Source organism: Fusarium odoratissimum, assembly GCF_000260195.1.
Source record: "Fusarium odoratissimum NRRL 54006 unplaced genomic scaffold supercont1.1, whole genome shotgun sequence".
NCBI lineage: Eukaryota > Fungi > Ascomycota > Sordariomycetes > Hypocreales > Nectriaceae > Fusarium > Fusarium odoratissimum.
Genome location: NW_022158687.1, coordinates 405,443 through 430,548, shown reverse-complemented (window position 1 = coordinate 430,548; position 25,106 = coordinate 405,443). Strand labels below are relative to the sequence as shown.

At 48.4% G+C, this 25,106-nt stretch overlaps 8 protein-coding genes across 12 annotated transcripts; 4 read left to right on the top strand and 4 right to left on the bottom strand.

Annotated features, from left to right (window-relative positions):
• Positions 1 to 1,098: 1,098 nt before the first annotated feature.
• Positions 1,099 to 1,469, top strand: FOIG_00168 (uncharacterized protein; the record flags this gene model as incomplete). Its single annotated transcript, XM_031196177.1, has 2 exons — positions 1,099 to 1,294; positions 1,351 to 1,469. The coding sequence occupies 2 exons, from the start codon at positions 1,099 to 1,101 to the stop codon at positions 1,467 to 1,469; spliced, it is 315 nt and encodes a 104-aa protein (XP_031071944.1).
• Positions 1,470 to 4,171: 2,702 nt separating this feature from the next.
• On the top strand, positions 4,172 to 6,336 carry FOIG_00167 (uncharacterized protein). Its single transcript, XM_031196176.1, has one exon. It carries the CDS (start codon positions 4,485 to 4,487, stop codon positions 6,165 to 6,167), a length of 1,683 nt encoding a protein of 560 aa, XP_031071943.1. The 5' UTR covers positions 4,172 to 4,484; the 3' UTR covers positions 6,168 to 6,336.
• Positions 6,337 to 6,645: 309 nt separating this feature from the next.
• On the top strand, positions 6,646 to 8,974 carry FOIG_00166 (uncharacterized protein). Of its 4 annotated transcripts, XM_031196172.1 has the most exons (6): positions 6,646 to 7,041; positions 7,149 to 7,201; positions 7,263 to 7,514; positions 7,564 to 7,996; positions 8,051 to 8,135; positions 8,185 to 8,974. In XM_031196172.1, the coding sequence occupies exons 1-6, from the start codon at positions 6,895 to 6,897 to the stop codon at positions 8,328 to 8,330; spliced, it is 1,116 nt and encodes a 371-aa protein (XP_031071939.1). In that variant the 5' UTR covers positions 6,646 to 6,894; the 3' UTR covers positions 8,331 to 8,974. The 4 variants fall into 4 exon arrangements, with proteins under 4 accessions (XP_031071939.1, XP_031071940.1, XP_031071941.1 ...); XM_031196173.1 differs by having other exon boundaries at positions 8,051 to 8,974; XM_031196174.1 differs by having other exon boundaries at positions 7,564 to 8,135.
• Positions 8,975 to 9,656: 682 nt separating this feature from the next.
• On the bottom strand, positions 9,657 to 10,872 carry FOIG_00165 (uncharacterized protein). Its single transcript, XM_031196171.1, has one exon. It carries the CDS (start codon positions 10,763 to 10,765, stop codon positions 9,893 to 9,895), a length of 873 nt encoding a protein of 290 aa, XP_031071938.1. The 5' UTR covers positions 10,766 to 10,872; the 3' UTR covers positions 9,657 to 9,892.
• A 2,817-nt stretch (positions 10,873 to 13,689) lies between these two features.
• On the bottom strand, positions 13,690 to 17,267 carry FOIG_00164 (uncharacterized protein). The gene is made up of 7 exons (XM_031196170.1): positions 17,211 to 17,267; positions 16,898 to 17,149; positions 16,725 to 16,844; positions 16,027 to 16,674; positions 15,746 to 15,979; positions 15,367 to 15,702; positions 13,690 to 15,320 (listed from the first exon to the last, which is right to left on the bottom strand). The coding sequence occupies exons 1-7, from the start codon at positions 17,220 to 17,222 to the stop codon at positions 13,977 to 13,979; spliced, it is 2,946 nt and encodes a 981-aa protein (XP_031071937.1). The 5' UTR covers positions 17,223 to 17,267; the 3' UTR covers positions 13,690 to 13,976.
• Positions 17,268 to 17,401: 134 nt separating this feature from the next.
• FOIG_00163 (uncharacterized protein) lies at positions 17,402 to 19,226 on the bottom strand. 2 transcript variants are annotated; one of them, XM_031196169.1, is made up of 2 exons: positions 18,846 to 19,168; positions 17,402 to 18,735 (listed from the first exon to the last, which is right to left on the bottom strand). In XM_031196169.1, exons 1-2 carry the CDS (start codon positions 18,877 to 18,879, stop codon positions 17,624 to 17,626), a joined length of 1,146 nt encoding a protein of 381 aa, XP_031071936.1. In that variant the 5' UTR covers positions 18,880 to 19,168; the 3' UTR covers positions 17,402 to 17,623. The 2 variants fall into 2 exon arrangements, with proteins under 2 accessions (XP_031071936.1, XP_031071935.1); XM_031196168.1 differs by having other exon boundaries at positions 17,406 to 18,744; positions 18,846 to 19,226.
• On the top strand, positions 18,858 to 24,242 carry FOIG_00162 (DNA mismatch repair protein MLH3). Its single transcript, XM_031196167.1, has 3 exons — positions 18,858 to 19,853; positions 19,907 to 22,036; positions 22,086 to 24,242. The coding sequence occupies exons 1-3, from the start codon at positions 19,622 to 19,624 to the stop codon at positions 22,295 to 22,297; spliced, it is 2,574 nt and encodes an 857-aa protein (XP_031071934.1). The 5' UTR covers positions 18,858 to 19,621; the 3' UTR covers positions 22,298 to 24,242.
• On the bottom strand, positions 22,311 to 24,249 carry FOIG_00161 (uncharacterized protein). Its single transcript, XM_031196166.1, has 2 exons — positions 22,998 to 24,249; positions 22,311 to 22,914 (listed from the first exon to the last, which is right to left on the bottom strand). Exons 1-2 carry the CDS (start codon positions 23,780 to 23,782, stop codon positions 22,767 to 22,769), a joined length of 933 nt encoding a protein of 310 aa, XP_031071933.1. The 5' UTR covers positions 23,783 to 24,249; the 3' UTR covers positions 22,311 to 22,766.
• Positions 24,250 to 25,106: the final 857 nt, after the last annotated feature.

Sequence of the window (25,106 nt, the reverse complement as noted above, 5' to 3'; positions counted from 1 at the left end):
GGGGGGGGGGGTTATCACCATGCTTAAGAGTCCTAATGGACTCTATCTTGCAAAGTTCTTTTGTAAAGGAGGTTCTTATGTACGGGGCAATAGACTGAAGCGTTTGAGACATGGGTAGGTATCTATTGAGATTTGACTGATTCCCCTTTCACGCTTATGCCACCTCTAAGCTGTCTATTGCGTGATTCGAGTACTTCTTTGTTGTACAATGGCATTGTTAGAGACGGTATAGCAACGATCGTGGCCATGTGCACATTTCTCTTTGTTTCTTTTCTCCTCCTTATTTAAACTTAGCAAAGACCAATTGAAGTACCGAGGTTGAATTTCGACAGTTACTGGAGAATCCGTGATGAAGAACAGTTGATATGAGTCTATCGAGGGGGCTGAAAAGCATCCACAAGCTTGGAGCTGGTCACCTAGAGTAGAGTGGAACGCAACTCCTGCATGGTATTCTCTGCCAATAGCAGTAGTAACTAGTAACTAGCAATGATGTGTTCATAGTTTTGAAAGAACAGCCTCGGTCAAAATTGAAAAGAAAGTTCTTGTTTCGGAACCCCCCCGAGTTGCGCTGGTGAGTGAGTGTTTGGTATGCTAAGTTCTCAGCAACCGATTGTATTTATTCTATGAATACCTACAGATCAGAGACCATATTGTGAGCCCAATGGCCTTGTTCACAGGTAAGTTCAATAAGTCTGCTTCTAAGTACTTTCATGCAATTCTACAGAAGCGGAAAACGGACTAAGGAGCCTGAGATATGAGTATAAATTGAGAGTTGTGGACTGCCATCTCAAGCAATAGTAACTTGCAGAGACTTTACCCAAGCCAAAATCTTTGAGAAATTGACATCAAGCCTGCACACATTTACCTCCAAGTAGCAACATGTCGGTGATACGCAACACGAACCAAAGCCTTCGGCCTCGACTGCCCCCTGAAATCATTCTACTCATAGCGGAAGATGATTCTCTTGAGTGGGAAGATCTCCGCAGACTTCGCCATGTATGTCCTGTCCTGTTTGATGAGCTTGGGCTCACGTTCCATGTTACTATCCGGTTGCAGAAGCCGTACTGAGACTATTACATTATTCGCAGATGTTCAAGCATGCTACGAAACCCCAAAGTCACCTTGGAGATCGATCTGGACGAAGGCGCCTGGAGCCAGGTCCCCCAACACTACAGGCCCCTTCTAATGGCCATGGTCGAGTTCTCCATCACTGGTGTACAGCTGGAGAAAGACCTCGAGGATCAAAGGGAGGGGCTGACGAACAAGGAAGAAAGGTATCTCCTCCGCCATGGGTGTATGCCCGTTCGATCGTTGAAGGTAGTGCACTATCGACAGACTGAAAATACTCAGCAACAGTGAGGGATGAGATTACTGGAATGAATCGCCACAGACCAACAGACCACAGCTATGGATGGAAAGCCTCTATTGTCGAGAATGGAACGCCTCGAAGGACGATATGGGAAGGATGAACAGCGGAATTAGGAGGGTCAAACTATACAGATGGACAGTGTCCGCTGGAGCAAAAGATCTCCTAAAAGACGATCAATCCGAAGGAAGATGAAATCCAAGTCTTGCTGCGGGTTGAAAGGCGAAATTGTTGCTAGATGATATGTCCTCAGGGGTTACAAATCGCTTTTCTTACTAATCTTTAACGTTTCACGGGACTTCAGATGTAGCACCAAGTGAACTTCTAGCACACTGATTACTCTTTAAAACTCATGGTCAAGTCCTTCAAGATCACCAAGAAGTTAGTAGTTGCTTTAACCCTATGTGTAAAGCGACTGGCTGCCCTTGAACTTTCGGTACACGTCTCAGTCATTCACTGTGTCCCTTGAAAACTTCTCTGCAATACTAGACGAATTGTGAAATGTCCTTGTTATGGTTGATATCTATCAGTGGAGCATACGTGACGTGCCCGTTTTCTTCGTTTTCCAGTCCCAACAACAAACTGTAGACAGACGAGAACATTAGAGACAACACTTGAGTTCATGGTCGTTCTAACTCTTGGTCAAATTAATCAAAGTCAGATTTAAGAAGGGCTTGGCTCTTGCAACTGGAACAGGTCCCTTAACAGAACAGCCGGTCCTCTCACTGCCTCACGTCGAAAGACACAATGAGTCCATGTGTGACCAATGTCTAAAGTCTTTGATACTCTTTGTCTTTGTGTGCACACAAGCCATTTTGTCGTAGCCAAAGCTATAGGCTCACTAGTTAAAGATCCATTGGCTATAAAACAGACCATCCAAGACATGAGGTGCTACAGTCAATTCAACAACCAAATTCCCTTAACAACAAAAACAAAACGTCAACTACAGAAACCAATACCAAGCCCCAGCAGACCAGTCTGCTGGGGCTACCCAATGAGCTTCTCTTCCTCATCATCGACAATCAGGATATGAGCTGGAAAGATTATTTCAGTATTCATCACGTGTCATCTCGATTCTTTCAAATGACCTTGAAGCAGGTTTACGACGGTGAGAGAGATCTTTTTCAAGCATGCGTGCTCTCGTGCCAATGTAAAGCTCATGATCTCGTGTCTCAAACACAAAAACGATCCTATCTGTCAACTCTGGGGACCTGTGGGTGGGCCTGGCGTAGAACAATACTATACACCACTTGATGTTCTTTTACAAGGGTATCTGGATGATTACTTCTCAGGTGAGAAGTACGTCGAAGCAGCCGAGTGGTTGCTGAAGAACGGGTATAGTGCGCGCCAGTTCAGATGGGATGAGGGTTCTGCAACTTCCTCCGTTCTACCCCCAGCCCTGCTGACCAGGCTTTCAACGGCAAGAGATGCAGATTACCATCGCGGTATTTGTTTGGTGATCAAGTTCCTTATCAACATAGGACTCGAGTTGCCATCTGATTTTCCACGGAGGATTGCTCGCGAGAAAGAAGACCGTTCGAAATACCGACCACTTCTCCACTCGAGTTGGGCTTCTCCGATGGAGATGGTGCTACAATCAGCTTGCCCGCCATTTCTATTCGAGGTCCACCTGAAGAAAGCGATCCTTGAACAGCAGCTACCTCCCAACCTTTTTAAGGGAAACACAGGGACGAATTGCTCAGTCTTCTTTTCGACGACTTTTTTTCGCCGTGGATATTCAAAGGAGAGAGCCCCAGCTACTTTGGCGATACCTTTGAGGCCAAGGTAAAATTGATGTGGGAGCATGACTTTATTAATGGCAATGAGCAATCAGTCCTTGAAGATATCGCTAAGGCTCTGCGGGGGGTGGAAGCAAGGCACGGAGAGAACGGAGGCCTCAACTTTGATCGCGATGGCACATGGTGCTGGCGTGAGCTTTGCACTTCAATCAGCTACATCTGTGGGGGTTACATCACAACCGCTGGAGATGTTTTGAGTGACAAAGCACCTTGCTCAGGTAGACATGAGTTCCTTCGCCCCAGAGGGTGGTATCCTCCTGACGATATAGCCCATTCCCGAACGTGGATCATCAAAGACATTCGTCATAAGCTTGATCCCTCCAGGTTCGAGGATAACACGGAAGCTGACTGGGTAAATATGCCTCTAGATGCTTGGAACGTTCTTCTGAGAGGAACTTGACTGGCTGGGAGCTTACAAAGGGGGGTCGTCGTTATCTCATGACTTTTGAGGATAGTCCTACTCCTTGCCACGTAAGTGTACGTTGTCTGTATTTTGGTGTTTAAAGTAGTTTAGGGAAATTGGGGCGTCAGTTTGAGTTAGATTGTAACAAAATAAGAATGAAAACTCATATAGTCCTTTTCTCTTACTATGTGACAAAATGCCACCTCAGTAGCGACCCGTCAGCACTTAATGCTCGGCTTGCTCTTCGTCCATTCATTTCTGCTATTCAGACCAGATCCTGGTATGTCCAGCTACTCAATAATATAGCGGAAGAACAAATAACGACTGGAAGCTGACCGATTTATATGTTCCTAGAACTATAGGTACTTGATTAAGAACTAACGATGATCAGTTAGTTGAGATGGAGAAGAGTAACTGCTCCGGAGAGTGCAAGACTGAACAGAATCTCTATGCTGGATGTCGTCAATCTGCCGGCACTGATTTTATTGATCACATTCATACACATGCTTCATGAGGCTCGAGACGCCTTTTGTCCTCTTACATGTCATGCCGGTGTAAATTAAAGCAAACAAACAATCATGCAAAGAAACAAATAAATAAACCGTAAGACTCAGGTGTGACAAGACGAAAGCTTCCTGTTGATTAAAGTCGCTTGTCTTGTTCAATGACAAACAATCCTTTCTTCCTCAATTCAATCCTATATTGCAGTTGATGTAGCGAACAGCATTCATTGTCCCAGTTTCTCACTATGTCCTTGTCAACAAGTGTTCGTCTTTACGAGTATAAAGTGGCACTCATTTGCAGTATCAACTAGAGATCAAACCTCACTTACATATTGTCATCACTTCAAGAAACCCGAACAGCATCTTCCTTCTCAGAAACCATCATCTCTAAAGTATTTCGTGCAACCACAGTTATGCCCTCACAACAAAACTCACCTACTTCCGCCTCGGGCTCTGGCTCTGGCCTCATCCCGCGCAACACTCTTCTCGGCCTGCCGGAAGAGCTTCAAGCTCTGATCGTCGACATAATCGACAAAGGCGGTGATACCAACGTGGATACTTTGTGTAGGCTGACCCTGACCTGCACGCATATGCACCGGATTGCCCGTTCGTATGTATTCCGCGCTAAAGACTTTAGAGTGTTTCGGCGGGCTGTTGAGTCGGCCTACGTGCCGATGATGCGTCTTTGTGAAGAACACGGCGCCGCACCGGTCGAAATAACCTGGCCTGTAAGACAGTCGTGGAGGGAGTATCGACCAATTGATGCTCTACTCCTCAACTTGGACGAGCGGCCAGATAGTCGGCGAAGCGAACAGCTGCAGAACAGAATTCGGATAAGTGTCTACGAAGCTCTTAAGTGGCTCCTTGAGAAGGGTGCTGACGCGGAAGCGAACTTGGTAAGTGAATCGTTCAACGGTTTTCGTTACGAACGACTGGATATGGGTCTTGGACATATGCCCACACGACTCCTGAAGCAACTCCAAATTAACATTGGTAGACCTGGAGTTGAAATGTACCTCAACATGATTGAGCTGTTGAGTAGCCATGGCTTTCCGAACCCAACTCGATCCAACGCCCTCGACAGCGTGCTAGCCACCGACGTGGTCCCGTTCTACCATGCGGCGTCTGACTGGACGGACACGCACCCATACCCTTTTGTCGACGGTGCGATAACGGAGACTTATTTCACGGAGTCTCCGATAGACCTGGCACTCAAGTCGCACATCCCGCCTCGTCTGCTGGAATTGATTTTGAAGGAGTATGCCAGTCGAGGTGTCAGCCTACTGACAGTGTACGACGAGTGTCCAGAAGGTCTCAAGAAGACCTGTAAGGGAAAGAGGCCTGGAAGGGATGATGACTGGGTGGGCGTTAGTTCCATTGGTACACTCATCGGAACTCTTCATGCTGATTTGCACAGCACATCGGCGACCCGTTGGAAGGCATCGTATCATGGAGAAGTCGCTGACATTTTCCGGCAGAAGCTCGACATCATGGTCGAGTACGAGATGGTTGACGTGGTTGAGGAGGCTCTGCTTAAGAGTATACTCGGGGCTCTGTATATCATCACAGCTCAAATTTCTGCGACAAGGCGCGGAAGGCCGGCGCAGTTCAAGCGCTCGTGGGTGACGCTATGCGAGGCAGTGCGGCCCTATTGCACCAACGAGTACGATTTACTGTACGATATAAACGGCACAATTATTCGAAATGGACCTGGGCGCGTCCATGAGTTCGCTATTGATACTAAGTGGAATCCATGGTATATGTGGTTCGTGTGGTCTGATGCATGCAGACGTCTTAAGCTGACGAAACAGAAGATCAGTGAAACCGACTTCTCTGAGAATAGAAGGTTTTTCTGGCAGAAATGCCATGGGTATGAGATCGAGTTCATACTGGGGTATTTTGATCGTGATAAGGTCCAGCCTTGGTACGACGTTGATGTGGACGAGTGGTGTCGGCAGATGCTGGAAGCTTTTACTGAGGACGGGATTCGAACTGACTTGCAGGATGATGTTCGCAGCTGGTGCGAGTCCATGCAAGAAGAATATGATGAAGAATCAATCTACCTTGAATGGTGGAAGCAGCTCACGAGAACGTAATGAAAGGAGTTGTTTGGGCGAGAAATACTAGATCTAGCTGGTACGGGGTTAGCATTCGCGATACTGGGGGACAAGTAGGATCAGGCGTTTTTGTTAGGTTTCGCCACGAACGAGCGCTGGACGCTCTTGAATTGATTGGATAGAAAAGTTTCATTGAAGCTATCACGAGTGATGATCAGAGGTTGATGTGATGTAACGATCAAGGTTGAGACAAGAGGGCACTAGACTAAAAGCAGCCCCCCACTGAACCTTAGTAGCTTACGGTACTGAGACACCGCTTACGGGAGCGACGGGATCTACTGTACCTCAGCAAACAGAGCAAAAGTACAAGTAACTTTTGGTTCACAACCCAAGGCTCTAGCCTAGTCTGTCTTGATTACCTTGGGTTCCATCGAAGGCAGACGAAGGAGGGGTCGGTTGGGTTGTGTTTGCCTCTGATCTTTCGTTTTCCCTTGGCCTTGCCTTGTTCTTCAATCAAGGTTGCTTTTTGCTATACCGACCTTTAGTTTTAGCTCTAACCTCTAGACTCATTTTCCCTTCCCTTTTCTCACTTTCTTTCCTTCTCTTTTCTTTCATCATCTGTCGGTATTCTTTAATGATATACCCTGTCCAGAAACATCTCCACTCTTTGCAAACATCCCTTCAACCAACAACACACATACACCCACCCCCCATATCACTCACATAAAAGTACTGTATCAAGTAATCCCATGGATCGCGATATATCATGACAGACCAACAACTTCGAGACACCCCCACTGCCACTGCCGCTTCTTCACCCTCTTTCCTCACTGACTCTCCTCCTGCTGCAGCCCCCGCTGCTCCATCTTCCCCCGCTCCTCAGGCTGAGCTCATCCCCGCAGAGGACCCTGAGGTGCGTTGTGCCCTACCTAACCTCCCTCTCTTACATAAAGCGTCAAAACTTGTAGAGTAATAATCATTGAGAATTAACATCTTGTGTCTTTTTTGCCGTGTTTGTAGGATACTTCCGATATTGACCGCTATGAAATTGACTCAGCTCTTGGATCCGATGCGTGAGTTTAGTCCATATCTCGTATGTCTTGTTATTACGCTCAACTCACATATCCCGCTCAGTGCCAGTTTTATGTACCCGGACTCGGTGACGGCGAGCATTCTTGAGTACAGAACTATTCAGGGAAGAACATATCACAGCGATCGCTATGCTAGTGAATATGTTATGCCGAATGACGAGCAGCAGCTTCAATCGGTTGACATCTCTCATCACTACCTCACCATGCTGCTAGATAACAACCTCTTCTTGGCGCCCATACCGCCTCATGTTCAGAGAGTTCTCGATGTCGGAACTGGTTCTGGAATATGGGCAATGCAAGTTTCCCTTCCCACGTCTCTGTTCAATTGACTGACACGTCTTCAGAGACTTTGCAGATGCATATCCAAGTGCGCAAGTAATCGGCTCAGACCTCTCACCCACGCAGCCCGAATGGGTCCCTCCAAACGTTCACTTTGAGATCGCAGATGCAACTCTCACTTGGCCTTGGAAAGACAACTACTTTGACTTCATCCACATCCGCTACCTGTTTGGATCAGTCCAAGACTGGCCCGCCCTCTTTCAAGAAGCATATCGCTGCTGTGCACCCGGTGGCTGGGTCCAATCATGCGAGGCTGACATACACTTCTACTCCGATGACGGAACGACAGACAGCGAGCTTGCACTCCAGAAGTGGGCGGATCTGTACGAGAAAGGCGGCGCAGAAACGGGGAGGACGTTTTTTCTTCAGCAGGAGGCGCTGCAGGAGAGAAGTATCACAGAGGCTGGCTTCACGGATGTCAGGATATTTGATTACAAGGTACGACGATGGATTTGTTTGAGGTGATACCTGCTAACGATGTTTGGGCTGCAGCTACCCGTGGGAGGATGGACCAATAATCGGAAGCTCTCTGAGCTGGGCGAGTACGTCAGGTTGACTTTGGAAAACGATCTCGAGGGTATGTCTACGCCGTCGCATTTTCTCGTTCGCTTGCTGACTCGTCGTAGGATACACGCTGTATCTTTGGCATAACGTGCTGAACTGGCCGAGGGAGGAATACCCGCAGTTTCTTGCGGCGATGCGAAAAGTGATCGGTAATCGGAGGGTTCATGGATACATGATGGTGCGGTATGTTTACGCGCGGAAGCCATGAAACGACGAAGTATCAACGAATGAATGCGATGAGTGATGAGAACACTGGGCGGACGGCGAGCACATAGAGCGCGAAGGTCGTGGGTACATGGGAACCACGGAGTGCGTGGGTTTGTTTATCTCAGAGATCAGAGGCGTATTTCGGACAGGTCTATTGGGGGAATATTTAATCGGTAGGACATTTGGGAATAGACATGCACTCAAGCAAGACTTGTGCGCATCAACGCGACGTGACGGCAGCGTTGCACAGTGTTCCCTAGCCATCGCGCATATGCTTCAGCTATCACAGCAACACACGTATACATCACAGCTTCTTCCTCACCCCCAGGGCAAGCCCCAGCAAGCAACGAAAAAGAGAAGTAGAAAACACGCCTGTCAGACGTCCGTCAACACCCACCCCGACCGCGCGCCCGAAGGCAAGACCGCAATCAGGGTCGAGATCATCAAATACAACCATCTCTATACAGCCACCCGCAGTAAAGCAGGCGACCGCCATCCTTGCGGACAGATCGAGAGGACCAAAGGTATTCACTCTAGGGTGTCGAGGATATGCACTCATCAACCAGGGTGGGATCTGTGGCTCTTTTAGGGAACCAAGAGAAGGTCGAATACTATAGAAATGATTCTCTGAAGTATTGTCGACATGAAGAAGAAAAGAAGGAAAAAAGTCCAAAAGGTTGGAGGGAAGGCGCGCTTTTATAGAGAGGCTGTGGGGCGCGGGATCACCTGGGCTTCACCGCCTAAAAGTTGCTGGCAGAATTCTTTTTTTTGAGCCGCAGGGCTTTGAGAGACGTGGAGATTCTGATTGGTTGAAGTATTGTGGATCGGTGATCCACTGCAGACGACTCTGAGCTGCGCAGCGAATCACAGCAAGGAAAGAGTGGATGCAGTGATTTTTTTCTGCACGATGGGAGAGCTTCGATTTTTTTTTGAAGTGGATCACTTCAGAGGTTTGCGCCGAAATTGATATCAAATGCGGAAGCAGAATGCGACTGCATGAATCATTGCGCCGAGATGGGAGGCCATGCTTGACTCTGTGATGCCTTTGAGACTTGGGTTGGAACGGATTTCGGACTTGGTCTTATGTAGTGCTGTCTAGATGTGTAGCATCTGCCTCGAGATATGCATGCACTAAATCGTAAAAATGTGAAGTTCTTGCTCACGCAGGCGCATTCATTGTCGCTGTGCGTTGAGTGCGTCGTCTTGTTCCCTGCTTGTGCACAGGCGAACATCCTTCTCTTGCGGTGTCTCTCCTTGATCTACTAAATTTTGAACCGAGTACAGCTTTATCTTGGAACAGTCACGGAAATGAAAACATCTACTTGAGACAGGATCTTATAAACTGGTGTTGAGTCGCAAAGCAAGGTGTTGCTGAAATGACTTCTGGCTTGTCCTCTCTACCCTGCAGTGCCTGTGCTCCAGAGAAACGCCCAGGCCAGGAAACAACAATATAATGTGAGCATACGATTTCCAGCAAATGCTCATGAGCTTCCTGGTGCATCTATAAAACTTCGAATTTAAGTTATGAGATCGCCGAACGTCAGCGGCTAATCGGACACAGCACTACAAACTCTCATCGCGATCTCTGTACAAAGCCTCCCTCTCGATCCACCGTCTCACCTCCTCTCCAACCAGCCCATCCAAACTCCCCTCACCACTCTTCACAACTTCTCTCACCTGCGAACTGCTCACATCGCCATCGCCTTCCCTTCCCTCAACCAACTCCACCCTCTCAACCCAAGCCTCTTCACCTCCAACATCCCTCACCCTCTCCTTCGTCAACCACGCTCTCTGCTCATCGACTCCTCCCCACGTCTCATCCGGCCTTGTCGTAACTCTCACCTTGCACTTCTCGAAGAATGGTCCCAGTGCGTTTTGAATTCCTTCGCCGTAGTATTTTGGATTAAAAATGCGGACTATCGTGTCAAAGCCCGCGAGGAACGTCTGTGTTGGTTGATCTCCATCTTGTGTAGCATAAAACCCTGACTCCGCTATCGCTTTCGCCTTATCGTGAAAGAAAGGCATCGTCGTAACCGCAACATCGATCTCTACACCCTCATCAAGTAACTCCCGTCCCATCGCTTCCATCATACTCAATCTGATAGGAAAACTCGCCGGCTTCGGCGCCTTATCAGCATTATTCACCGAAAGAAGCAACATCAACCTCTTCTCCCCTTCTAATCTCAACACAGAACGTGCCATGCTTGCGTGCGCTAACGTTGGCGGATTGAAGCTTGAGTCTAGAATCACAAGATTCTGTAGCGGGCGGGTTGGTCGGCGCGGCGCGGGGACATTGGAAGTGTGGGGTAGAGTGCAGAGGATGCGGAGTGAGTCTTGAGATGATTGGAAGGATGTGAGAGCTCGGGAGAATGATGCGACGAGTGATCGAGCTTCTATTAAAGGCATTTTGGGGTTTGGTGAGTCTTTGGTGCTCATTGTGTGGTGATGTGAGGGAGGAGGTTGTAAGTTGTGAGATCAAGCAGTGCGGCGACGTGGGGCAGCGATTGACCGGGGTGAGTAAGAGGGTGTCGCTCATTATTGAGGACTACGTAGACAGCATGGTTGTACTAAGGTTCCTTTAGAAGTGAAGATGTTTGTTGATATTCCAGAAATCGCTGATCCGATAAAGTTTCCGTTTTGCAAACTCAAGTTGCCTTCAAAATGAAATGGTTCCACATCGGACATATTGCACACCATGACTTCCCAAGCCTCTCTCTCTTAAGACCAATCCCAAACCCTGGCCATCTGTAGCCTCATCGTCCCTGTCTTGGCCGGACGAGGCACTATCGCCACTATTGCCAGGGCAGGAGAGCTATCCTAATCACCTTAGTTACGATGCTAGCTTAGAAGCGGTGATTCGCTTGTTGTGGTCCCATTCAAGGAGGCGCAACAGGATCTGTACGAGATCGTGGCTGGGATTCAACTTGTCCAAGTTGCGTGCGTGGGTGGCTAAGCGGCTTCCTATTCTTCTGCAGTGGAACATGGTCGATGTTGTCCAGTGCATCTCGGCCTGGATTCTAGTCGACAAGGGCCTCCATTTCCTCGACATTAGCTGGCTGACTGGGATAGCCATATGTAAATGGCGGAGGGAGGTGCTGGTCTCCCATGACCTCGCTGCATGGCCCGATGGGAAGTTGTCGGGGACTTTATATTTATGAGTAGTCGTCGAGATCGGTGATAGTCCTTCTCCACGTTCTAATCTTGGCTGTCTGAGTTAACTAGAATGGACGTCGCACGTTGATATATGGACTGGAAAACTAGTTCAAGAGGATGCCAGGACCGCAGGCCTTGGGAAGTTTGACCACGACCAGCCGGAATCTTGCCCATGCCGAGGCCACGATGACCCAGATTGATGGTAACATCATTGATGGAGTGGCCCAATGCTAGTCAGACGTAGCTCGTTTCCCAAGATCAACCGCAGACTTGGAAGAGGATGAAATGCGTTTTAGATTAGCCATCACCTCATGAAACGCATATTCCCCAGAAAGCGAGTTGTTCAGATTTGGCTCGTTGCTTGCATCGCCAACACTGCTCTCACTATCAACAATAACAATTTTAGGAGAAGAGTCTTATTTACTCCTAATCATCCACAAGACGGTTTAAGAGCACTCCACGGGATTTCACTTATCATCATGCTGGCGATCTGGGCACGGCGTCATGAAATGCAAGAATTGATATTCATGCCAGAGATGGAACCATATCCAGTTTCGTAGGAAGTGTATCAAAATCATGTACAATGCGCTAACCTTGACAGATGTCTTGCGAGGGACTTTGAATGGTGCTCTTTGTCGACTGTTATTGCGGTTTCCGAAATTGCTCCCGTGGAGAAGCTGGGTATGAATGCCGAATCTGCGAGTTCAGTTTGTCGGAGAAAAAATGACTCGTGGACATATCCCACGGAGTCTACCTAGGTTCGATTGCCATCGGGACTCCTCCACTTGAGATGCTTGATGAGCTTCAGTGAATAAAACTTCTTTGGATGAGCCTGCCATCTATATAAGAATGGCCTGAGCACATCGGTTGAGCGGACTGCCGCAGTACTTGACGATTTTCCCCTTTGACTGTAAAGTTGTTCGGAATTGAATTCTTGTGGTAGGACCTGGTCTAGCCTACCAATAATTCGGGACCGACCGCCCATAATGCGAATAGTGCTGCTTCTCTCCTGGGGTGCAGTCCCGTACTGTTTTTGCAAGGTGTTGAGGTCCACCTCTCCACGGCAAAATGAGTGTTCGGCAAGTCCTGGGACAGTTAGGCTAACAAATATCTAGTGACTGCTTCTCTATGGCCGGTAAATGCTATCGCTCTGAACAGGTGAGTCCGCATGCTGTTATTAAGAATTCTGCAAGCGAGTGAGCAGTTCTCGAGGTCCTGCACCTGTAGGTGACCTCCGATCTCTCCTAAGATCTCTAAAGGGAGGGAAATCGAAGCCAGGGGAGAAGTGGCGAAGGGGTTGGGCAGTCTCCTAAAATATTTGTAATGCATCATGGGCAGAGGTCCCTGACAGAAGGGGTTTGATCGGAGGGCAGATTCTCATGGTTCACGTATGACGTACTTGGGGACCTCTTCAGTTGGAGAGAACGCAGGAGGTTCATCAACGGCGTCAATGGGAGACTCGAGAGTTAGGGACTGCTGCAGTGGAAACCCTGTTGTCCCATGTCCTCTCTACTTTGCCAGTCTATATATATATGGCGAGGAAGCAAAAGTGAAGGTGGAGGTACTCGGGGGAAAGTTTCGCAGTGACAATACGCTTCTAGTCTTTGGTTACTGCTATCATCTCCCTTCAGCTTGCTAGGAACATCGTCTGATTGCTGCTTCTTCTGTTTTGCCACCGGAAAATAGTTGAATATAGAACCTGCAGAAGGGTTCCTGATGTTTTCAGGCTTCCACTCTTCCTTCCGGTCCTTAATTGGCTTGCGTAGTTCTGAGACAGCCAGGCCACGTCGATGACTTGTCGGATCTTACCTCGTTGATAGGGCAGCGATCTGTACTGTGAGGACCCCGGCGAGGTTCACCAAACAATACCTTTTAGCACAAAAGCCACTAGCTTTTCTGAAGCACCAAATGAAACGCAACATGTGATTTCGATATTCTAAAAAGAAATGCTGAGCTTTTGTTGGGTAAAGTCAGCTTGTTTCAAACACCAAGCATAATGTCGAATGATTCTAGCAACAACTTTCGGCAAAGGATAAGCAAAGGGCCCAGTTCGGAGACACTAAACAAGGCCAGAACTCGAAATGATGAGCAACTATATCACAAGATTGTTAGGAACTCTGATGTCACCGAGCATATTTGTGTTTCTACAGAGAATGATTGGAAAAGGGGTAAACCTCTAAAGACAGGATCATCAGCAAGTTTGTCATGTGGCATACCAGGAGGGCCTCTAAACGTACCATAAGATTGCTTAAGTTTATCCTAAAGTTGTCCAAGCTCTTCTAAGATAGGCAGCGACGCATCTTGAAAGCTCTTTGTCACCAACTCACCAGCAAACGTACGAGCGTCCACAACAATATTGAACCAAATAAGACCATTCTGCCTAAATCTTGATTGTATAATTGTCAAAGCCTTATAAAAACAAGGCAAAGACCAAATAAGAACCCAAAACTCCTTCAGACTCCATGCATCTCGCCATCACCTCATTTCATAACATTCACTCAGCACTCTGCCCATCCATAACACCTCCAGAGAACCACTCCGCAAGCGTACTGAACCTATCCTCGCTGTTCTCCAAGTCCATCTTGAAAAGATCATGCTTGCCCGCCCGCTCCTTCTGTCCCTCGCGCATCTTGCGGATCATGTCGTTTTCAGGTGCGCATTTGGGACATTCCGCATCACCGTCGTTGCCGCCGCTTCGAACGCAGCGTTGGTGGAAGCTGTGTTTGCAGAGGAAGTGGACGGCTGGAAGGTCAAGGCGCTGGCTGCAGTCTGAGCACCAGGTTGCTTGGAAAACAGCTGGTTTGGAGCCTAGGTCTGCAAGCTCTTCGCGGCGCTTTTCTGTATCGCCACGAAGATTGTTGATGCGGTTGCGGTTGGTAGCAATTTCTTTGCGCTCTCTTGTGATTGTCTCGTGAAGGTATGGTTTGATCATGCCCATGGTAGCTACACCGCCGCCTGAAGATTGACCTACAAGTGTTTGGATAACCTGCAAAGGAGCCATGAGTCCATCTTTGTCGATCTTGTTTAGCACGTTGGCCAACTCATCAGGGCCGGCTTCCTCTAGTACCCTTTGGTCAGAAGTGAGATATGCCAGGGCAGCTGGATACAACTGCGGTTCCTCAGGACCGTACTTTCTGAGTGCCTTCATGGCGCCTCGTGTGTCCTTAGCCGATGTGTAAGATCTAAAAATGTCAAAACGCAGTCCTGCCTGTTCCTTGACAAGGATAGTTCCATCTTGGAAATCCGCAAGATGCGAGAGAAGCAGAACATTCGAGCTCTCCATTGGCACGTGCTCACCCTGAATGAGCTTCTTCGCCTTGGCCTCCCATTCCTCCTTGTGATCCTGTCCTTTCTTTTCGCTTGCCTTGTACAAGTACATCTCAAAGAGGGTAGTGTAAAGATCTGTTCGATCGCTCGACTTGAGCTCCTTTTCTTCGAGACATGCTTCGAGGAAGACGATAAACTCGTCGGGGTGATCGATGAACGATGAGAATGCGGTTCTTGGTGGAGGAGGGGTATACTTGGGTGCAGGAATATCGTCGTTATCCACAATAATGTTTCCGTCGCTAACCACAGCCCTTGTGTTTCCGACTGTTCCTGGAGATGCGACCGAAGATGTATTCATATAAGGTAGAGGCAGCAGATTGGACAAGTTCTGAACAGCGCTGGCTGCTCCAGCTGCAAAGCCGCCGCTGGTGGGCGTATCAATCTCGTTATGCACCGTTATAGTGCGCCGAGGTCGGTAATTTCCTGTATAGTAGTCCACGAACAACTTGGTAGCATCTTGAGGACAATTCTCAATGAGCACTCGGGCGTATTTCTGTAGACAAGGGTATGCCTGAACGTATTAGCAATGGTTCAATCCAGGACGCGATAGAACTTACGATATCAGGATCCTGACGCCAAACATAGTCGAGCGCTTCGACATAGTTCTTGGAGTCCTCTATCAAGATATCCACCACAAGGTCAGTCTCGCCGTGCTTCTTGGCAAGGTATGCAGCCTGCTCGTAGTATCCGCCTTGTCGACACATTGCAATTGCTGTATCAAGATCAAACTTGAGGTCGCCAGGAGACTTGATGAACTTTTCAAGCTTGTTGATGTCTTTGAGCTTTGCATAACAGTTGAGGAGAAGGGTTGTGTGGTCCGCAGTCGCTTTTCGATGTTCGTGGAGTTGTTCCAGATATTGGATTAGGTTGTGAATGCGTTGTGTATCGAGGTACTAGAAACATTAGTCTTGTTCCTTCATACAGAGAGCTACTCACCTTGCGAATGACCTGTGATGGCTCAGTCGTATCAATTGCTCGAATATACTGAACCATGGCGCCGTCATAGTCGGCTTTTTGGTATAGATGATCACCGAATCGACGGTAAATAAGGCTTTGCTGCTCATTGTCCATTCCAGACTTTTGCGCCAGCTCGATAGCCAGAGGAAACATGTTCCTCTGATACAGCATTTCTAGTCGTTGCTGCAAACTTTTCTCATGATACCGGTAAACCTGACGAAGTTAATAAACGGGATCTCGTATCGGCAGACGGAACTTACCTTGCCATCTTGGAGAACAGTGAAGAAATCGCCCCAGATGTCAACAAAGTGTCCCACAGGCGACATCAAAGTCTCTGTATGACCGATAACTCGAAGATCCATATCCAGCAACACAAAAGACGACGCATTGAATAGAGAATTAGTAGTAGTGTTACCAAAGCGTCGCCTCATTGCCTCAGAATCTTTCGCAGTGCTGCTTGCTGGCGGGCACGCGAGCGCAACATATTCATTGTAAACATCAATCTTGCTCTTTGGCGATTCATACGCCTTGGGTGGCCCTCGACCGTCTAACGTGTATGTGTAGATAGCATCGTCGCGCGCAACAATGACACCGTCTGTATTTGGGTCACGCGTCATGCAGCCCACTGCGCATCCGGCATCTTCGATGGTCTTGGGCGGTAATCCATGGCCCTTTTTGGATAAACCGAGCTTCAGTATTCGTGAGGTCGTGGAAACAAACAAAGTGGTGAGCTTTTGTGCCGCATCCCATGCGAGCTCAACACCGGTGATAGGCTCTTCTGATTCGAAAACAATTCGTTGCTTCGTACCAAGATCGTGGACCAATTCACCTCGAATTACGGTAACTGCGCCGTTGGTGAATCCTACGGCGATTTGTGTAAGATCGTCCGTAGCCGCAAACGCAGATATCTTCAATCAGTCAGTTTCCAATGTCGTATCAGACTCCCACCAAGACTCACGGGAAATTGCCGTCGGTTATTGTTGATCATGACCGTGCTCAGACATGTCGGTGTGTTGGTCTTCTTAACAAGCTTATCGAGCGCCCACACCTTAAGAACAGGCTCACTGCTCATATCCTCCTATCAACGCCATCAGTTCGTCAATTCGTTATCTAAGCTTCAACAGGCCGTACCGCAACTGTCAACAAAAGACTTGTTCCTTCGACCTGGCGCATATGCGTGATGCTCCCAGCCTCGTAAGCCTGGAAGCGCTTGACAATCTTCCATGACTTGTTTATTATGCTGACATATCCATCGAACGATCCAAGGAAAAGGCTATCGGAGCCTGCGCAAACGCTCGAGATCTCGTTGCCCTCGAAGAGCTGTCGGGTTTCGTCGTCGGCGATGTTTATTTGGACGACGTCGAAGAAGTCAAACGACTTCCACTGCAATTCATTGTCAGTATGATAAGTCTCGAAGTGCGCATGATAATAGGGTGGTCCTTACTGAGATGGCCATCTTGAAGCATTCGGGAATGTCTTGAATTGGAGAAGATGAGCCGCGGCGCGATGACGATGGTGGGACGCTGAGCTGGGGAGCTACAGGAGCTTGCCTAGCGCCACAGTGGCTGCTACTCCACGGCACCCGACCCATCACTGTAGAACATTAAATTATCACGTAAAGCTAATCAAAAGCTCGCTCGTTTGGCGCTCATCATAACAATTGTCAGGGTATCATGTATGGTATATTAAGGGACAACTTTCCCTCGACTGCGTATAGTAAGTACCGAACCAGAATTCTATATAAATCAAGCAAAACACCAGATACGCTCTCATTCCTGCCAAACCCGCCAGACCCAACCAACCCAATACCATAAAGCAAAACAAAGCATCAATCATTCGCAATAAAAACCAACACGCTCATGCCTCCTTAGTTCTAGAAGCCACAGGGGTATCTTCTTTCTCATTCTCGCTCTTCTCGTTGAATACCTCTCGTGGTGTAATTAGAGGACTGCTCAGACCACCAATGCTCCCGCTCACGCTCTCAGCGCGTCCATGGCCAAGCAACCCACTTCGAACACTTGCAGCGTCCCCTTGTTTGGCATAGTAGCTGTTTCGATCACCAGAAATCGCAGGCCCAACACCTGTTGCAGAGTAAATGCTCGTGCGTTCTGTTCCCATTCGAGGGTTGCCGTGAATACCGGGAGTAGTAGGCATACCCATCGGGTCGATGTTCGCACTCAGAACACTAAGTGGTAAACTTTCACGACTGCCACCCCAAAGTGACGAAGGTGCAAGAGCACGCACAGATGCATCGGTATCGAGAGAACGCCTTCGTCGTCGCTTACTTGATGACGCCAAAGTCAGGATAGATGCGTTATCTGTAAGTAAATTATTGGCGGTTGCAGACGTGTAAGTCGTTGGGTTGCCAGTTGGCGCCAAATGGGGCGGGATGGCCGATGCTGGCGTCCCTGTAGTGGGGAACGGTTGGGTGAATTGAATAGACTGCGTGTTGCCATGGTGCTGTGAAGCATGATGCTGAGCTTGCCCAGGCCCGTTAGGCGCCATTGACTGTATCGTAGTCAAGGTCGTCGTCAAAGACCTAACAGATGGTGCTGGACTTGAAAAAGTACTGTCTCCCCCCCTCCTAGATTCAACTCCTCCACCAACGGTACGGCTCGTTCCAGCGACAGAACTTGCCCTATGGCTGGGTGCCATGAGGGAATGGGAGGCCTCATGATCTGTCAACACCGTACCGGCCACACTTCCACGCCCGATCGTTGGCGGTCCCTGATCTTCTCGAGATGTCCGGGCGGATCGGTCCACACTGGTATTGCTTGTACCCGTCTGTGTAGTGGTGAAAGTGCATGCACTCGTTCCGTTGGTTACACCGTTGCCGACCTGTCCAGATTCCGGGTAAGGGTTGTTCTTCTTGTGACTGCGTTTCTTGTGTCTCTTTTGGCGTTCACCATCGGATGATTTGAAGTTGGTGAGTTTCTTAACCCATGTCGAAAACGGTCTCCTGCGTTGACCTTGACGGTCTGAAATGTTAGCATCAGGCATTGTATTGTGAGGCTATCGCAAGGTGGCGATATCGCGTGATGGTAAATTCCATAAACATGAACAATGCTTCAACACTCACCATGCTCTGGAGGTATCGCGTCGGTCGTCGCCATCAAATTGAGAAGAAGCCGTTGAATTGAAACGAAACGTTACGTCGAAGCTACCAGAACAACGTCGTTGGGTAGCGGGTGGAGGCGGGGAGGCAATGAACAAAGTAAAGAGAAGAGAGGCTCGCTCGGAGTAGAAAAGAAACGAAAATGATGTGTCAATGGTGGATGGAAGACAGAACAATGAAAGGCGAAAACTAAGGGATGAAGCTAGAAGAGACGTCGTCAGCAGATCAAAGTGTGTGGCATGGCATGTAATAGTACAAAGGCTGAAAGCGGCGAAGCATGATGGTACGAAGGTCGGGATCAAGATCACGTGATGGATCTATTGAATGACGAGACAACTACATAAACTACACGGACCAGAAGACGACGATCCTTTCTATTCGTTCATGACCTATCTCTGACTCAAATGTAGGCACTTCCCAACGTGTCAAGTCCCCCTTATCCCTTATTTCTCCCGCAGGTACCCGTTGAATCTCTCGTGGCTTCGAGTCTGGACTGAGCTGGCTATAAGCTCAAGGCACATCTTTTCTTGGCGCCACCTCCACCAGGCGGACCCTGGATTCGGGGACGGTTACCCACTGTGCCTTAATTAGATCGCCCTAAAACCAGGTGCCCCCTAGCTAGGTGCAGCTCACCTCAGTTTCAGCTCGCTTCGACGTCATTTCCCAACTTGAACTTTGAAACTTTCAACATCACAGCCAAAGACCAACTCTACACAAACAAGCATGATCTGCTGTAGAGTATGGCCATCAGGCAACTTCCTCAAGATGTCGTCGACAAGATTAAATCATCGGTGAATATCACTTCTCTGAACGGCGTTGTCTGCGGTCTTATTACAAACTCTTTAGACGCTGGCGCATCCAAGGTCAACGTCTCGATCGACTACAGCAGGGGAAATTGTACCGTTGAAGATAACGGGTCCGGAATTCCACCCGAAGAATTTAAAGATGGCGGGGGCCTCGGGAAGCTCCACCGTGAGTGAAACGATATTGGTTACGTGAAGCTATTTGTACTTACGCCTTCTCAGATACATCCAAGTTCCCTTCAAGGTCTTCTGTTCATGGGAATCATGGCGATTTCCTAGCATCCCTTGCTACCTTTTCCCTTCTGACCATCACATCTCACCACCAAAGGCATATTTCACACAATTCTATCTCGTTTCACAATTCTCGAATACTGGCTAGACAATTGCCTTCGCCCCCTGAATCACGGCTTGTCAACTTTGATCATGGCACTCGTTCGACGGTTCGAGATCTCTTCGGCAATATGCCAGTTAGGGTCAAACAGAGAGCCACGTTAGCTGAAAGGTCTGCTCTTGACAAAGAATGGTCGAGGTTGGTTCGAGCTGTCGTAGGCCTGCTTCTTGCTTGGCCATTAGGTGTATCCGTTTCACTCAAGAACGCAGCAAGCCAGCGTGAGTTATGGTTCCGGCCAGCAGAAAAAGCAGACATCATGTCTAAAACCTCTCGACTTCTTACACAAGCTGGCCTTGCCAACTCGGGCGATGCAGGTTCCTGGGTGCCCATATCAGCATCATGCGGGTCGATTTCCGTCAAAGGCGCTATCTCCACGAATCCTGTTGCGACACGGCGCTCTCAATTTATTAGTCTTGGGATTAGGCCAATCAACAACGAATTTGGCACTGATGTTCTTTATGAAGAAATCAACAAGACCTTTGGAAACTCTAGCTTTGGTGTGATTGACAGTGATGAAGACCAAAACGGTGACTCGCGGAAACTTGATGAGGTCACGGGAAGAGATTTGAGAAGTCGAAAGGGGATCGAACGGTGGCCCATGTTCTATCTCAAAATCACCGCTACTGGGTTAGAGGGGCTCGATAGCCCAGATCGACTTGACAGTCAGGGCCGGACGCTGTCTGCGATCATTGATCTTTTGAAGGCAACATGTTACGGATTTCTCAAAAAGCATCATTTTCGTCCACAAAAAGTTCGCCTAACCCCTGAGGAATCGTTATTCTCGACAGCAAGAACGTTGGGCCGGCCGAAAAAGCCTAAAAAGCAACCGCCCTCATCATCGAACAGCTCGAGAGCTAGCTCTGTCACTCCCATCTCCAGATCTGGTTCACTTGAAGCACGAGCAGACAGCCCCTTTGAGGGTTGGCACCGAATCAAAGTTGGGAGAGCTACGCCACTCAGCGCCACCTCGAAAGCGGCAGATGTTCGTACAAAGATGCGAGAGGAGTCACCGCTGGGACGTCTTGTTGGAGAAGGCGGGAAACTGTTGCGAAAACCGTTTGATGAGCCATCCCCTGAACCGGAAGCCGAGAAGACAGGCTCGTCTGCAAACAGTGGTGTGATCTCGGGCGCATGTACTGTTGACGGCGCATCAGGTGGCGGTGACACAAGCAGCAGTGTTACCTGTCAAGGTGCACAGAAGCGAGACAAACATCCTAGCAAATGGCTCCAGGGTGTCATCAGATCATGGGAGAATCCCATTTTTCAACCTGTAGAACCGTCTGTGCCGTGTATCGATAGCTCAGCACAAGATCAGCTGCATGCGTGTGGACATGGAAGCGGTCATGTTGGGTTTGAAACAGGGACCATGAGCCTCAATGGGCGAATCTCACGTCACGCGCTTGCTCACGCTACCGTGATAGAACAGGTCGACCGCAAATTCATCTTGGTCAAGTTACCACTAGAAAGTTCGACATCTGGGACTTTGGCGCACGAGAAACAGAGTTCTGCGTTGGTCATGCTCGATCAACATGCAGTTGATGAACGATGTCAGCTTGAAGATCTCATGGCAAACTATTTCACCCACGACTCCTTGGTGAATCAAACGTCGCCCGTCATAGAACCTCTCGACCGACCCATAATCTTCGAAATCTCAAAGGAGGAATGGTCTCTTCTAGAACAACATCACGAATACTTTGCTGCTTGGGGCATCACATACCAAACACCCGTCTCCTCACAAAACAAAATCCTAGTAACAGGCCTCCCTCCAAGCATCATTGAGAGATGCCGACTAGAACCGCGACTTCTCATTGAACTTTTACGAACAGAAGTTTGGCGAAGCGTGGACAGTAGTGTTCCACTTGTGCGACCATCAACTACTGCCCCTGACAAACCTTTGATATCACGTTTCAACGGGTGTCCAAGGGGTATTCTGGAATTGCTACACTCCAGAGCCTGTCGAAGTATGTTTGTTGCCTATTATTTGCTCCTCTTTCACTGACTTTGTGCTAGGTGCAATCATGTTCAACGATGTTTTGTCGGTAAAGCAATGTGAGGAGCTCATCTCTCGCCTGTCACGTTGCGCATTTCCTTTTCAGTGTGCGCATGGTCGACCCAGTATGGCACCCTTGATTGATCTTGGAAACGGGGGCAAGTTTGGCGGTTGGCAAGAATCGAAACGGCAGAAGACGGTTTCGTGGAAGAGCTGGATAAAGGAGTCATGATGGGTTGTGGGAATTTCTTGATACCCTTGTTACATAGATCATGGTTTTACATTTCAGCATGAGTATAGACTTTCGTGCGCCCAAAGCAAAGTTTCATTGAACCGCTTGTGTGAAGCAAACATGCAAGCAACTAGGGATATCTTTCTAGGTTTACAGGCCGTTTGATGAACTCGAACAAAGATCCCAGAGATGAAAACAGCAATCATCTCTATCATCGACGCCTCAATAGCAAGCCACACTGACCAGCGATATGCTAAAATCCGCTCTCCTCCAACGCCGTAATATAGATCCAACGCCTCATGTGCAACAAAGGCCTGGCTACCTTTGTATGACCCATCGTAAAGAGAAAAGGTATGATTTGTGAAATTTAGGTCGTGGCTCATTTCGTTGATTCGCAGCTCATATGCGAGATCGAATGTAAATCAGAAATAGTGAGTTACTCAAAAGGATGAGTATAAGCGGTGAGCGTTTAGGGCGCTGCGGCTTCCTGCGGCTCCTCAGCCTGCGGATTTGCGGCTGCCTCGGCCAAATGGCGATCAACGGCGCCGAGCTGTCGCTGCTTCGCTTCCTCTTCGGTCTCCTTGATCCAAATCTTGTTGTCATGATCCCAACGGTGTCTGTAACCTATGTTAGCAAGTGAAGGTTTGAGGGGACGCCCCGCCAACGGTATGATGGCGAAACGGCTATGGTGGCAACATACCCTGCCCAACTCTCGGTGACCAAACTCTTTGTATCATACTCGTCAACCAAGATCTTATTGAAGTTGAACGGAACGCGAGCTTTGACGCCCTCGAACTCGGTGATACGCATAGGCCATAAGTCCTGGCTCTTATACCGATGCTTGTTTTTGCAGCTCCAGACACCTGGGCGATCTGCCTCGCGCTCACGGAGGCCAGTAATATCAACGTACATGCCATTCTGCATGTCAATCCAACGGCCATCAATAATATTCCTTCCGTCAGAACGGTCGATATCAACGTGGTGGGGGTTGATATCTAGAAGGTATTTCTTGGAGATGAACTCCCCTGTTGCAGTTTCGGTATAATTCCAACTATGCTCGGTACGGTTGAGGTTGTCGCCGATCCATTGAAGGGTATTGTTTGACACTTGAACATCAAGATCATAGTCCCAAGGCATGATCTGGCCGTTCCACCACCAACCAAGAAGGGTTCCATGAGCAATCCATGTTTCCACGCCGTAACTGTTCATATGGAACAAATAGCTTCGAATCAGATCTCGGAGAACGAGACGGTGTTCTTCATACGAGACCTTCGATTGGAAATAACGGTTATCGTAATGACCAAGCTCGATGTTTCGACCGGCTTCGACGAAGTATTTTGGTGTCTTTTCATCTGCACGTTTGGCAATCGACGACGAAGCTTCAGCCTCTCGAGTTTTGTGGAATAGTGGAGGAAATGCGAGAGCGGCGGTTGTTGAAGAGAAGGAAGCGAAGCCCCAGAGGAGCAGCGACTTTACTGAACGCATGCTTGCTGCTGTCCCGTTGGATTATGCTGATGGTATGAAGGAAGACGGAGGAGAGGTTGGCAGTCGAAGGAAGCGTATGCGGAGGCGATGCGCTTGATTTGTAGAGGGAGGAATGTCATGCAACGGGAGGTGGGCGGATCGGATCGTCACAAAGTTGAACTCTCGATAAAAAAAGAAGTAAGGGAGAAGAAGTAGCAATACTTTTTGATCCAAGAGAAAAAGGAGAGAATGTCGTGATAAGGAGAGGAATACGTATGAAGTATCACAGACAATGTCAACAACACATGTTTGTTATTAGGAGAGACGAGAAGAGGAAGCACAGAGATAAGGGAATGGAAAGAAGAGACAATGATGAGGATCTCTTTCCTTGAAATGAATGACGGAAGATGTGGGTTCCCTTATCCCCAGCGGAAGGAACGACCCGAGCAGGGGAAGAGAATAAGAAAGACGCAAGTGCAAGTGCAAGGTGCAAGTGCATGTGCAAGGAAGACCGGCAGGTGGGCGGCGCCGCGACTGTTTCCAGGGGGCGCGGGGCACGCGCCTCCTTGCCTAGAGCGGGAATAGCTGATTGAGTGTAAGAAAATGTATCAGTGCAAGTGTGACAGTGACATCCAATTGTAAGACACGAGTGCCATATTCATGAAATCCATATCAGATCTGAAATCATCATCCGATACTTGACTTTATGGATTTGATCGACTGTTAAAGTTTATCTCCCCCCAACGCCTTCAGTGTCATTTCCATTCCTCTCATCAAAATTAGAGCCTCAATTAAACGCCTAAAACTCGACTCTATCCGTTTTGGACAAGATATACGTCAGCTGCACGGCAACCAGCATCCGAGAAAACTGTGTGTATTCGTCGCACGTAACGACACAAAACATCTTGGCTTTGTAATAATGCGCCTACGCCGAGAAATGCCAATGTTTACACCGAATTCTCACAACGACTAGGAATACGCGGACACTGGAGAGTGGACATTGTGTCGGTTGCGCTAGGCCCCGCACAGGAAAGAAGTCGTGTGCTGTTGATCATCATGATGGGCTTTGCCAAGCATCAGCGAAATGAGGCCAAGACGTGCTAAATCCAACTGTAAAATCAAGTTTTTGAAACAACTCAACAATGAATGAATGCATTGATGGGGAGTTTGTGATGAAACGGAAATACGGCATTTATTCTTTGTGACTAATAAACGAAAAGCTTCGAGACTGCAGCCACAGTATTAAAGATAGATTGAATATCAGCCCTTCACTTAAACTGCGGACCGAACGAGACTTTATCGGTGGCCCCATCTGGCATGGTCAAGATCTTGATGCGTCGTCATC

What these genes read in the sequence shown, in the direction of transcription:
- FOIG_00167 (XM_031196176.1), top strand. Translation starts at nt 4,485, where the DNA reads ATGCCCTCACAACAAAACTCACCTACTTCCGCCTCGGGCTCTGGCTCT.
- FOIG_00166 (XM_031196172.1), top strand. Translation starts at nt 6,895, where the DNA reads ATGACAGACCAACAACTTCGAGACACCCCCACTGCCACTGCCGCTTCT. An exon ending in GGTTCTGGAATATGGGCAAT is followed by an intron (nt 7,515 to 7,563) that starts GCAAGTTTCCCT and finishes ACACGTCTTCAG; the next exon opens with AGACTTTGCAGATGCATATC. An exon ending in TTTGGAAAACGATCTCGAGG is followed by an intron (nt 8,136 to 8,184) that starts GTATGTCTACGC and finishes GACTCGTCGTAG; the next exon opens with GATACACGCTGTATCTTTGG.
- FOIG_00165 (XM_031196171.1), bottom strand. Translation starts at nt 10,765, where the DNA reads ATGAGCACCAAAGACTCACCAAACCCCAAAATGCCTTTAATAGAAGCT.
- FOIG_00164 (XM_031196170.1), bottom strand. An exon ending in CTGTTCTCCAAGATGGCAAG is followed by an intron (nt 15,980 to 16,026) that starts GTAAGTTCCGTC and finishes TAACTTCGTCAG; the next exon opens with GTTTACCGGTATCATGAGAA. An exon ending in CATCACAGGTCATTCGCAAG is followed by an intron (nt 15,703 to 15,745) that starts GTGAGTAGCTCT and finishes TAATGTTTCTAG; the next exon opens with TACCTCGATACACAACGCAT.
- FOIG_00163 (XM_031196168.1), bottom strand. Translation starts at nt 18,879, where the DNA reads ATGGCGACGACCGACGCGATACCTCCAGAGCATG. An exon ending in CGCGATACCTCCAGAGCATG is followed by an intron (nt 18,745 to 18,845) that starts GTGAGTGTTGAA and finishes CTAACATTTCAG; the next exon opens with ACCGTCAAGGTCAACGCAGG.
- FOIG_00162 (XM_031196167.1), top strand. Translation starts at nt 19,622, where the DNA reads ATGGCCATCAGGCAACTTCCTCAAGATGTCGTCGACAAGATTAAATCA. An exon ending in GGGCCTCGGGAAGCTCCACC is followed by an intron (nt 19,854 to 19,906) that starts GTGAGTGAAACG and finishes ACGCCTTCTCAG; the next exon opens with ATACATCCAAGTTCCCTTCA. An exon ending in ACACTCCAGAGCCTGTCGAA is followed by an intron (nt 22,037 to 22,085) that starts GTATGTTTGTTG and finishes ACTTTGTGCTAG; the next exon opens with GTGCAATCATGTTCAACGAT.
- FOIG_00161 (XM_031196166.1), bottom strand. Translation starts at nt 23,782, where the DNA reads ATGCGTTCAGTAAAGTCGCTGCTCCTCTGGGGCTTCGCTTCCTTCTCT. An exon ending in GTCACCGAGAGTTGGGCAGG is followed by an intron (nt 22,915 to 22,997) that starts GTATGTTGCCAC and finishes CATAGGTTACAG; the next exon opens with ACACCGTTGGGATCATGACA.